The sequence below is a fragment of the Pinus tabuliformis genome, chromosome 8 (genome assembly GCF_031772625.1).
Source record: "Pinus tabuliformis cultivar Carrire ecotype Pingquan chromosome 8, CPIR1, whole genome shotgun sequence".
NCBI lineage: Eukaryota > Viridiplantae > Streptophyta > Pinopsida > Pinales > Pinaceae > Pinus > Pinus tabuliformis.
In genome coordinates, this window is record NC_142294.1 from 832850271 (window position 1) to 832863578 (window position 13308).

Genomic DNA, 13308 nt, shown 5'->3' on the forward strand with positions numbered 1-13308 from the left:
CCCTATATGATCAAAAGGTATACGATGAATTGGGGACAATTTTTCATCCATCATCCTTTCAAAAAAAATAGGGTTCCGAAGATTCGTTGTTGGAACAAATATTTGAAACTGGACCGAACCGATTCAATATAGGTAAATGCATGATCGCTCGATCCCGAGTTTTCAGAGTTCCTATCTGATCCTCGAATCACCTATTGAATAACATCGATGGAACAATTTAAGGGGAGGGAAGTGCGCTTTCTGCCTTCCATTGACCAGATTCTATTCACAATATATATTCCATTCAATATTTTTTATTCATTCTCGTCTTGAACCTTCTGCAATGCAACACCTTACCACTTGGCTATGTCGCCGAGATATGGGAATCCCATGGACAGATCGAATCTTTTGTCCTTTCAAGTCATTCGTCCATCCTTTAAGTATAGTATGAGATGTATGCTAAAGTCAACCATAAAGGAAATGGATCTAATTTGTTCATTAGGAAATTTTCTAAGTGAGATTAACATTTAAGAATGGTTTGATTCATTCGTTCATAGCTCCATTTCACGTGGTTGGAAGAAAGTATCAAAGTACCTCTTCCTTATCCTTTTTTTTTTAATTGGAAGTATATCTGGATACGGGTAGAATTTCATGGGATATAGTGAAGACTGAATATACATCCGAATCTTTTTTGTCGAATTGATCCATATAGATCAATCGGGAATAATTGAATAGATTTTTCTACAGATGGGAAACTTCCAATGCGATTAGATGAAAATGAGGGAGCGTTTACAATCCCTGAATTTGGTAAGATACAATTTGAAGGATTTTGTTGTTTTATCGATCAGGGCTTGATGCAAGAACTTCATAATTTTCCAAAAATTGAGGATATAGATAAAGAAATTGAATTCAGGCTTTTTGGTAATGAATATGAATTAGCAGAACCTTTCATCAAAGAGAGAGATGCTGTATATCAGTCCCTTACATATTACTTTGAATTATATGTACCAGCGAGATCGATTCGGAGGAATAGTAGGAAGATACAGAAACAAACTGTATTTCTCGGAAATATTCCTTTAATGAATTCCCATGGAACATTTGTAGTAAATGGGATTTACAGAGTCGTGGTTAATCAAATATTAATAAGTCCTGGTATTTATTACCGTTCGGAATTAAGATCTCGATGAGTTCAACAATGAGTTCTATATTACAACATAGAGATCCATTAGAACACTTACTATATAAGTAAAATAGTGGAAGAACATGAATCCTGACCAAAATTTCTCTGATTTCTGAAAGCGGAGAATTGGCTATATGGATTGTTAGTATAGGCTCGAGAATCATAAATTGTTAATAAGAAGGGGGTGAAAAGCAATTCTCTCCTTCGCCGCGATAAGAAACTATATCACTGTCACTTCCGTTACAAGGAACTCGATTTGATCCTTTTTCCTGATAAGGAAACTCAACATTCATTTTTTTCTTTTTCTTTATTTACAAGGAAGACCGTAAAACGTAAAACCAAAATAGTTCACTCATAACACCTTTTAAGAGATTACGTGGAACGATCAGATCAAATAAACCATGACCAAATAAATGCTCAGTCACCTGAAAATCTTCAATCACTTTCTGACCTAATGTCTGTTTGATTACTCTTTTACCTGCAAATGCAATGTACGCTTTAGGTTCGGCAATAATAATATCTCCCAACATGCCAAAACTAGCAGTCACTCCACCAGTTGTCGGTGACGTCAAAATCGATATATATAACAACTTTTTCTCCTTCTGATGAATATATAATGCAGAAGCTATTTTAGCCATTTGCATTAAACTAAAACTTCCTTCTTGCATACATGCTCCTCCGGAAGCACACACCATAATTAATGGAAGAGATTCCGCGGTAGCGCACTCGATCAGACGGGTTATTTTCTCACCTACTACAGAGCCCATACTACCTCCCATGAACTGAAAATCCATAACTCCGAGTGCGATAGTAAGACCATTTAATTGACCTATGCCTGTTTGAATAGCATCAGTTAAACCTGTCTCTATTTGATAGAAAGTGATATGATCCTTATAAGATTCATCCTCAGAATTAAGATTATCAGAATGAGAAGGTTCATTCTCAGAATAAAATTGAAGAACATCTAGAGTGTACATGTCTTCATCCATAGGGCGCCAAGTGTCACGATCAATTGGAAAGAATGATGGTCCCATATGGAAACGATGTTTAAAGCTTCCAGAACTCCATTCCAAACCGTCATAGGGAAAGGACAACACAACAATAGCTTGGTTCACTTTCTGAGTACCCCTCATGCACATAGGACAAACACATGGTCCAATGAACCCCGAAGTTGTAGTTTTTCCAGGTGAACACACAATCATGTAGAGCAAACCAGCAGAAACATTTCAGTTTCTGTAGAATCTCCCATTTCCATGTTGATTGGAACCACAAATAGTATTTAAATTCCTTCTTGGCCATAGGCAGTCTGTAATAGATTTCTCGAGCCACCAGTCGCCCTTTCTTATACAACACATCCCAAACCATCCTATCATCTTGTTCAGAAATAGAGATACCAACAGTACAAAACTATGCCCCATTCCACAGCGAGATTACCATGTAACCCCACCTCAACTTCCTTGAGCCATGAATGAAATATGGAGAAGTTATTGCGCCTTTTATGAATTTGATTAAGATAGAAAATACCTTTGTCACAGAGGAAGTCAAGAAGAGGGACTGATAATGTGTGGTTCCCAGAAAAGCCCTTGACGGCATTTAAATCAATCTCGACCTGAGTGCCATCTCCTACATCCCAACGAAGAAAATTAAGCAACCATTGAATGTTTTTCATCATACTGCCCCAGACATAGGATGCACATGTTTTTCATCATACTGCCCCAGATATAGGATGCACATGTTTTTCTTTTAGCACCATCCCTGATCCATATTGTGAAATCTTTCCCACTCATGTATTTTTCTATGATAATATGTGACCAGATGCAATTACCGAGTCACCGACATAGCCCTCAGAATATTTTTTATAATTAAAGCTCTGTTAAAGGGGAAAGTGTCCAATATGCCACCAACCACCATCAACAACCAGACGAGCTATAACTTTACATCTAACCAAGTGCATCTTCCCCATTTGATTATGTCCAAACCATAAGAACCTGTCCAAAATAGATTATCCCTTGTACAAGATCTCTATCAACAATATAAACAAATGCATCCAGTAAACTGAAATGTTTTGCAGAACATACTTTATCAGTGTCATACAACCTCCCATAGCTAACCCTCTTTGAGTCCATCCAGCCAATTTCTTGCCAAATATATCAATCAGTCAGTCCCAATCCTTAATGCCATACTTGTTGGGTTTTAATTTGAAGCCTAAGTATACAAACCCTTCATTGAAATATAGGGAAGATATCTCAAATAGATTGCATATATCCTTAATCACCAGAGTCTCTTTGTCTCCAGAAATGATAATAGACTTTGATTTACTCATATATAAACGTATAGCCTCTTTGATTTAGTCATATATAAACGTGTAGCCTCACCAAAAGACATAATAATCTTGTGAATGTGCACCCATTCATCTAGATTTGTCTCGCCTCTAAAGAACAAGGGAGCCACTGTCGTAGCGGTAGTCCCTGCCGGGGTGGAGAAACTCGAGTTCTTTGAGTTGCCCGAACCTTATTATTTTGCAGTCAGGGAAGACACTGACAGACCAAGCAGGTAGCTGATAAGAGTTTCCATTGAATTGCACGGTTGCTGCATGCTTAAGGCCCTTGTTGCTGAGAAAGGTAGCACATAAGCTACTACCTTTAGAATATATTCTTGCCTGCATATCCACAGTATTTGATGCCTTAAAGTCAGTCAAGCTGTTCTGTTCTCTCCATTAAATTTTTTAGGTTTTAAGGATTTTGGATCAATTCAGTGAGAAGTAAAATGCCAGGGACAGAGTTCCTTCCTTGACAAAACTAGGACTACAGAGGAACTTTTTTGTCATCATAACATTAATCAAATTTAAATAATAATAATAAAAAAAATCCCCAGACATGAGAACAATTTGAGTGCCACTTTATCCCGAGGCCTCCCATGGATGATAATCAATAGAATTATGCCCTAACACCATAAGAGGAATATCAATATAAATAGTCATCTTACACAAAAAAAAATGTCAACAGAAGAACAAACCTCAAGGTGTTTCCCAAGTGAAGTGGTATTCACGCGCCCTCGAATCAGAGCAGGTTCACTTAGTTTTATAGCTTTGTGCAGCTCTTTCAGATGCCCCCTTTGACCTAACAATGGTTCTAAATTCCCATTGTGGAATTAAGGTAATTGAACCAGAAAACATTCAATCAATGAAAGAAATTTTAATTATATCTAAATACACTTTCACTGCGGAACAGAATTTGCACTGGGAACTCTTGCATACCATATTCGTCAATTGGTGCATCATAGTCATAACTGCTGGCAATGAATGGACCTCTAGTTGTCCGGCCAAAGTTTGTGCTTAAGGGTTGGGATGTGTTTAAGGGTTAGGGAGATGTATGTTGCTTAATAAATCCTGGGTTATCATGCAAATAAAAACATAAATATAACTGCATGAGCTTAGTAGCATAAATATTAATACATATGGCCTTGAGCTTAATACAAAATAAGAATAAACCCCACCATGTAATAGTTCTGGAATGTTCCTCCTCTCTGGTAAAATCGGGCTACTGCAAAAGCAACATCCTCTGTAGGCCTATGAGGGATGCTCGATCCAAATGCCGTAAACCTGTAATGAAAACGATATTTTAGCAGGGTGAACAGGAAGCCCCCGCATTTCTAATACTCAAGCTCTACCCAGGCAATAGATTGCAGCTTTGTTTCGAACATAATAATGTTCCTAAGTATATGTAAATTCTGTGATGTAGTGAAAATCAAAATTCGGAAGCGCCTGTAAATATGCTTTATAGTTGTCATGAGGCAAAGAAAACATTACCATCCTGCCTAATTCTCAGTCCACATCTTTGGCTTTTTAGGAGAATTAGGTTTGAAACTGTCACAGTAGTAACCATTACAGGTATTGATCTATAAAGAAATTATTCATGTCAGGACAAGCCTAGGAATATAGTAAATTGCTGAAGAGATAGAAAAGTTATGTTGGAAGCAAGGACTTCCATTGTTATGAATGCAAGAAGAGAAAACATAACAAAACTGAAAACACTCTCAACTGGATCTGAAATATCTTTTTGTTTGGCACAAACCAGAAAAACAAAAAGAAAACTCACAATTGGGTCTGGAGCTGTTTTTTGCTGGCACATCACCCAAGGGAGGCCTGTATTTAATGATAATGCCATTTTTGCAGTCCATTGTATATATGACTGGCCCTTTTCTCCATAAGGTTTCTCCACGTTACCATATTCATTCTCAATCTGCATAAACTTATGGGTCAGACCAGAAAGCCATACTTCAGACTCAACACTGAAGACAAGTATCACAACAAGACAGGGTACCTGTGTTAATATAATGGGTCCACCTTGCCATGCGAAGAGCTTTTCTTCCTTCATCAATTCCGCTATCTTTGTAGTGAAATTTTGCATCTCATTCTTAAGAAAACAAATCAAATCTGTAATTAGTAACCGTGACCAAAATACTAAAGACAAGCATTTAACTTGAAATTGAAGCTTTATAATCATCAATTATGAAAAGTATGCAAATATATTTTGCTAAATCAAATCCAAAATAAAATCACCTTAAATGGTCCGTTGTTTGTTCTAAACCTAGAATAGGAATAGGCGATTGATGTTTAAGAATCTTCTTTACAGGCTCTGTAGGAGAGCATCTTCCTATTATTCATTTGAATATAATCTAGTCATTGCTAACGACTTAATATTCTATTTGCGAGTGCACAATGCAATTAGGGACGCTTGCAGATGCACGATGTTATGTAATCGGTGACAACACCACCAGGGAATAATCCAGTCAATAGACTTAACGAATTGATTTGCAGGTATAAACAGGGAACAAACTCGAAAATATAAACAGTTATTTCTATTTCTTTTTTGCAATTATAACAAAACTAGTTATTTCTATTTCTTTTTTGCAATTATAACAATTAACGTTTTTGCAATTATAACAAAATCACTGGTAATTAGAAAGGAAAAAAGTTAAACTCCAGAAAATATAGACAGTTATTGTTATTTCTTTTTTGCAATTAAAAGAATTGAATTGAAGAGAAGGCGAAAGTTACTGACATATAAATTAAAGAGCTTACCTGCATTAGATTTGATCTTGGATACCTGGCTTGCAAGAAAGAGCATAAACACAAGAACAAAGATAACCTGAAAGCTTTGTGACCGGAAGGCAATAATTGCTGTTCCGACCTCCAATAATGAAGAGTTTCTTTTGAGTGCCATGGTAGCATCAGAATGTTCGGTTCTATTCAGATAGAACGCTAATAACACAACTGCAAACCATTAAATTTCAACACCAATATCATATTCCTGCATGAACTATATCCTCTCTTAAGTAACAGAGAAAACATAGTGCCCAAAATACCTTCGGTTATCTTCTAGAAGAAACCCACCTTCTTCTTCTGTGTAGGAATAGTTTTATGAGATGAGTTGGGATTGTAGATAAAATCCCACAAATAAACAACATGACTCTGACCTCCATTCAAAAATTCCTCTCCATGCATTTAAGACATGGCAAACCCACAACAATATTGGTTAATACATGTGTGTTGCATGCAAGAGTGGTAAAATTTATTTTATATTAAATTTGTAGTTCATATGGAGAGAAAAATTAATAAAAAATAAAAGTAAAAAGTATAGTCACTAATATAAAGTTAAATATAAAAAAATAAAACTTTCACAGTCGCCACATGGGGCTTGCATGCAGCCCCACATGCCCGTCCCCACTAAAAATGTATTTTTAAACCCCTTGTACCAGAGATTTGATGCATTTGGAGCTCTAATGGTTCTGTAATTGACGATTGTGCAGAGGAAGGACATATGAATTAACTAATTTGAGACAATACCCGTAGCTTGACTGAACTCGATCAATTAGATTAAGTGTGTGAGTGAATCATACAGTGCTGCAACTATTATAAGAAGCTTAAATGAACGCTTTTACAGGTTCTTAAACTGGATCAAAGACTCACGCTGGTATCAATCTTGAACTGCTTCTTCTGTTGTTAAATATGCTAACGTAGATGTTACTGCAATTTCACTTATTTCACTTATTCATTAGGTGGTTTATATAATCCCTTATCTAATGCATTTTCAAGAACGTTTGGGTGTACAGTGCCTGAAATTGTGCATCATCATCACCAGGTGTAGGGACCGGTGGTTAACCTGTCATCACCCTGCTCAGGGGCCTGAATACCTGCAACTGCCTCGAGATCTGGAAGAAACGTACGTTTTATTCCACCAAACATAGCCCTAGAATGCCCCTTTGACAAACCCCAGCCGTGCCCCTTAGCAGAGTAGACCTGATGGCCTGACTGGGTGAGCGATATTATTCAGAAAAAAAGTCCCCTAGGCATCCCAACACACTTTAGGTAATTACAAAATCAAGAATGCGTCATCTGGGCAGCTTAGCACTGGAAAATCGAAAATCGAAATTTCCTCTCCATGCATTTAAGACATGGCGAACCCACAACAATATTGGTTAATACATGTGTGTTGCATGCAAGGGTGGTAAAATTTATTTTATATTAAATTTGTAGTTCATATGGAGAGAAAAATTAATAAAAAATAAAAGTAAAAAGTATAGTCACTAATATAAAGTTAAATATAAAAAAATAAAACTTTCACAGTAGCCACATGGGGCTTGCATGCAGCCCCACATGCCCCTCCCTACTAAAAATGTATTTTTAAACCCCTTGTACCAGAGATTTGATGCATTTGGAGCTCTAATGGTTCTGTAATTGACGATTGTGCAGAGGAAGGACATATGAATTGACTGATTTGAGACAATACCCGTAGCTTGACTGAACTTGATCAATTAGATTAAGTGTGTGAGTGGATCATACAGTGCTGCAACTATTATAAGAAGCTTAAATGAACGCTTTTACAGGTTCTTAAACTAGATCAAAGACTCACGCTGGTATCAATCTTGAACTGCTTCTTCTGTTGTTAAATATGCTAACGTAGATGGTACTGCAATTTCACTTATTTCACTTATTCATTAGGTGGTTTATATAATCCCTTATCTAATGCATTTTCAAGAACGTTTGGGTGTACAGTGCCTGAAACTGTGCATCATCATCACCAGGTGTAGGGACCGGTGGTTAACCTGTCATCACCCTGCTCAGGGGCCTGAATACCTGCAACTGCCTTGAGATCTGGAAGAAACATATGTTTTATTCCACCAAACATAGCCCTAGAATGCCCCTTTGACAAACCCCAGTCGTGCCCCTTAGCAGACAAGGTATGGAGCTTTTCTTCTTAGCGATTGCCCTTCCCGACGAACAAAAAGCAGTAGCTTCTAATCCTCCTCGGCTACGCGGAACATCCTAGGCTGCCATGGATGGAACCTCGGCTACCACATGATGGACAGGAACAATCGGATCAGTCCCAGTATCAACGGCTTGCAAGGGAAGAATACATAATACCAGACATTCAGCTTCAAATATTTCCCGATCTAAAGTGTTGAACAATGCATATATCTATCAATAAACATATAAAATATAAACGAAGTAAAAAATTATTACTTTAAATGTAAACTTAGTTGAGAGGAAAAGTTATATAAAAATATTTATAATCAAACTTTGATTGGTACACACATGGCTACACAAAAACTTTGTTATCTTATAAATGGAAAAAAATACATACAAGTGTCTCATATGAAGCACACAGATAGTTGAAAACTTAAAATAAAAATATATGGTGTTGATACAACTGTGCTAATCATCATTTGAAGTTATTCTTCTATGTAAAACTAAATGTTACAGAGAATTTAGGCCACAAAGACATGTATAAATGTTTGAGTCGAGATTGAACATAACCATAGTAGACTCCAACTGAAACAAGAAAACAAATTAAAGAAGGACTCCTGCTAATTTCAAGATATAGTGCGCTCAACCTAAACCGTAGGATAGGTAGGTATGAGAGAAGGCTGACCTGTAGGGTGAAATGCTGGAGTAAAAATGGTGAAAAGTACAAAAACTATAACTATGTGATCTTCAAATTTTATTGCTTGAAATTTAAAAAACACACGAATCCCCGAATCCCCCTTATTTTCTACAAAAAGATGAAGCATTCTAACGAAATAAGAGGATTCTCAGTGTCAGTATGCGTAAAAACGGGATCATTTTGCACCTGTGCAGGGGAAATCTTCTTCTCGGTACTCTGCGATTTTGAACTCTCAGCTTGCAAAGGCTCATTTCTGGTCTCCACGTCGTCGGGTTCGTTAGGCGTTTCATCGTTCAGAGGCCTCCAAAACGACGACTGCTCAGCTTTTCTGGAGGAGCTTCGGCTCAAGGTCTGTGGCAAACTGGGTTCGCTTGAAATCCACGGTGCGGAGGATCGATGTTGAACTACTCTCCCAAGCTGCTGGTAGCTGCCTTCTACGGAGAATTGATAGCCCGAGCGAGAGACATCTGGCACTGGCTGCATGCAAGGCGCTCATGCAGGGCACGGAGAAGAACATGCACACCCTGAACATAAAACACGGTAAAATATTTTGTCCCCGCTGAAATAACATCGGGGCACGTGAAGCGTGCAATAAGACCTCCAATTCGCAACTTTGGTTATAAATTTCTTACACCGATATTTGCAGAGATAAACTTTGGTTAAACTTTGATAGTGCACAAATTTTTTTGGTCAAAGGACCAGTTAATGTATGGTCAACAATCGATCGATCGCTATTAGTCCCAGGCAAGGACTAATAAGTCATCATAATCTTGTGAATGTGCACCCATTCATCTAGATTTGTCTCGCATCTAAAGAATAAGTCATCAACAAACATCAAATGACTAATAACAATGTGCCTTGTCACCTGCACACCCAAAATCAAACCCTTATTCCTTGCATCCCCATTTTACGGTTCAGACAATCAATGACGAGAAGAAAAAGGAGAAGTGATAAGGCACAACCTTGTCGCAAACCCCTAAAATCCCTGAAGAACTATGTCGGGAAGCCATTGATGATAACTGCAAAATTTGTTGAATTGATATATACCATAATCCATCTGATGATATGATATGAGGGTCAACGCCTACCTGATGCATAACCAACCTCAGAAACTCCCAATCCACAAAATCGTAGGCTTTGACCAAATCGACTTTAAGCATACAAGCCTTCATCTTCCGGATTTTCATGGAATTAATACATTCTTGTGCTATAGAAATCCGAATTGCTCAGGAGAAATGTGAAGAGATAGTCTTTTTAAGCCGGGAAGCAATTAATTTTGAAATCATCTTGTAAACGAAATTGCACAGTGAAATTGGTCAGAAGTCCGCAAATAAGCATACAAGCCTTTATCTTCCGGATTTTCATGGAATGAATACATTCTTGTGCTATAGCAATTAATTTTGAAATCATATTGTAAACGAAATTGCAGAGTGAAATTGGTCGTAAGTCCGCAAATAAGCATACAAGCCTTCATCTTCCGGATTTTCATGGAATGAATACATTCTTGTGCTATAGAAATCCGAATTGCTCAGGAGAAATGTGAAGAGATAGTCTTTTTAAGCCGGGAAGCAATTAATTTTGAAATCATCTTGTAAACGAAATTGCACAGTGAAATTAGTCGGAAGTCCGCAAAATTATTAGGATTCTCCCTCTTAGAGATTTAGAGCAATAAATGTAGCATTAATGGCCCTAGATATGTGACTAAGAGTCTTTGACTCTTTTAAAACCACTAGAAGGTCCGGGATCATCAACTCCAAGAAATGGATAAATAATTCCACCCCATCCATCTGGCCCAGTGCTTTTTTCTTTCGCACAATCCTTCAAAACTGCAGTCAATCCCTCCCTCATAATCAGTCGACCCAGATGTTTATTATCAGCCTCAGAAAACATTTTAGGCATGTGGGAAATGAACTCCATTGGCAATGAAAAATCTTGTGCATTTTCTTTAAGTTGCCCGCTAAACTGTTTGACAACTGCCTCTTCAATATCCAATTGAGCATTAAAAAGATGTCCATCTTCATCCCATATACCCCTGATGGCATTGACCTTTTCCTTTTGCTTGCATGCATGTCAACAAATTTGGTGTTTTTATTGCCAACAGCTACCCAAATAGCCCGACATGTCATGCACCACTCAGCCTCCTGAATCAAGAGAATCTATCTCTTTTTCTCCTCTAGTTCCAGAATTTTAGACCTGTATTGCTCAGAAAAAATTAAAGGGTCGCAAGGGTCATTGAAATATCGAAGTGCACTTTCAATATCGAATAAAGACTTTCTTTCAGCAACCTTCTTGTCCATTTCCCAAATGCTGAATCCATTTTCAAGGTTCCTTAATTTATCACAGATGGAACCCATATGGTCCTTTGGAGGGGAAAAACTGTCCTCCAATCTTCTGAAACCAATGTTCCAAAATCCTTCAATTTCAACCATGCAGAATTAAATTTGAATGGATAAGTCCACCTCATGCCCTATCCCACCCATGACAATAGTTTCGGTTGGTGATCAGATATGAAAGAGGGGATAATCATAGATTTAATCCCAGATAGGCCATTATACAATGACTCAATGATAATTAATCGATCCAATCTTTTGGATATTCCTTTCGACCTTATGGAACCGTTTTGCTTAGTAGGAGCAATAGGGCTAGGAACAATATCTTTGAGAGCTTGCAAAACCATCACATCCTTGAAAAAAGATGACATATCCTTCTCCTTAGCCTTGTACCCCCCTAGTTTATCCTTCCCATCCTTCCCCATCGTCATATTAAGGTCCACTGCAATAATAAGAGAATTCAGACCTAACAGGCAAGAATCGACGATATGCTCCCAGAATATCCTCCGGCCAGAATATGGTGCATACAAGTTGATGATGTGAATCCTGAGATTAGATCTCATCAAATGGACGGTCATGATGATGCCTGCACATGAGAGCTAAGCTTTCAATGATATGACCTTAGTATTCCACATCCCACCCAAGCCACCGGAGTGACCCGCAACATTAGAAGCACATACGTACCAATCTTGGAAAATCGAAAGTAATGCCTCCCAAGATTTTTCTTGAGGGATCATAGTCTCTTCTACGAGCATCACAGAAGGATTGTGCATCCTAATAAGACCCCTAAGAGATCTAGATATATGGGCCGCTCCCAAATCCCAAACCCCTTGTATTCAGGATAAAACATTCATGGGGGCACCTGCATATCGAGCATATCCCCTCTAAGGACCCGAGAGCTAGTGAAATCAGAAATCGAAATCTCCCATAAATATAGTCAGGATCAGCATGTAGTTGTGTCCTAGAAACACCCTCCGACCCAAGACAAATAGGCATACCAGATTGGTTGCACATGGAGACCTTTTTGAATTATGTAAACCTCTTTTTCCTAGTCGATACGTTCCGTTGTGGCACAGGTTTATTCTTTCCCTTTGGAGGCTGGAAGGACTTCATAATTGTCAGAGGATGTATTTTGAGATAAGGTTCCCATACATTGAGGATGTATTTTGAGATAAGGCCCCTATATCCCTATCAGGGGACATCTACATGGCTTCTTCCCCTACAACCGAGAAAACTTAGAGTACTTAGGGCTAGGAACAGAAACATGTGAATGACCAGAACCTCCAATTCCAACGGTGAGGGGCAAGCTAGAGGAGCACATAGGATCTGAAGACCCCCTAATATCTTGGCCGATATGATGCTATTGTGACAAAGGCGGAGCTTCAGAACATCCGAGAGGTTGTGAAAAAGAACCCAGGGTTGGGGCAGAAAATTCCCCGGTTGGCAGCAAATTCCCCACAGAGCCGACCATCTTGAGTGACGGGGACTTAGAAAAACCATCCTTATGAAACGACAGAGATGGGGAATTAGTATTACCTAGAACCAAGGACCGAGGAGTCACCAACCATCTGGAAGTGTCCTCGAAATGTGCCCGCGAATTAGGCTCACGAGCAACCTTTGAACGCGGACAATGTAAAGCAGAGAATTTCTTTGGGCAAGCGGCCAACAAGTGCCCCCATCTCATGGCACTGTAAACATATGAATGGAACCCCCTAGCAGTCCATGTAAAGCTTAAAAGAGTACGAGCCCCATCGGAGATTCATTTCCGCCATCAAACCTCCACTGTAATTAATCTCCACCAAAACCCATGCTATCTCTAGTCTTAGTTGGGAGCTCATTCTACAGCTTATAGCCCAATATAATATGTAAAGCT

The 13308-nt window shown here is 38.4% G+C and overlaps 1 protein-coding gene across 1 annotated transcript; it reads right to left on the reverse strand.

Moving 5' to 3' along the window:
• Nucleotides 1-647: 647 nt before the first annotated feature.
• Nucleotides 648-13106, reverse strand: LOC149238167 (beta-galactosidase 8-like). The gene is made up of 4 exons (XM_089372926.1): nt 12972-13106; nt 5482-5574; nt 5257-5400; nt 648-4760 (listed from the first exon to the last, which is right to left on the reverse strand). The coding sequence occupies exons 2-4, from the start codon at nt 5566-5568 to the stop codon at nt 4728-4730; spliced, it is 264 nt and encodes an 87-aa protein (XP_089229052.1). The 5' UTR covers nt 5569-5574; nt 12972-13106; the 3' UTR covers nt 648-4727.
• Nucleotides 13107-13308: the final 202 nt, after the last annotated feature.

Excerpts from the sequence above, each read along its gene's own strand:
- LOC149238167 (XM_089372926.1), bottom strand. The coding sequence starts at position 5,568 with ATGCAAAATTTCACTACAAAGATAGCGGAATTGATGAAGGAAGAAAAG. Across the intron at positions 5,401-5,481 it reads GACCCATTATATTAACACAG|ATTGAGAATGAATATGGTAA; the intron begins GTACCCTGTCTT and ends AAGTTTATGCAG. Across the intron at positions 4,761-5,256 it reads AAACAGCTCCAGACCCAATT|GTTTACGGCATTTGGATCGA; the intron begins GTGAGTTTTCTT and ends TTTTCATTACAG.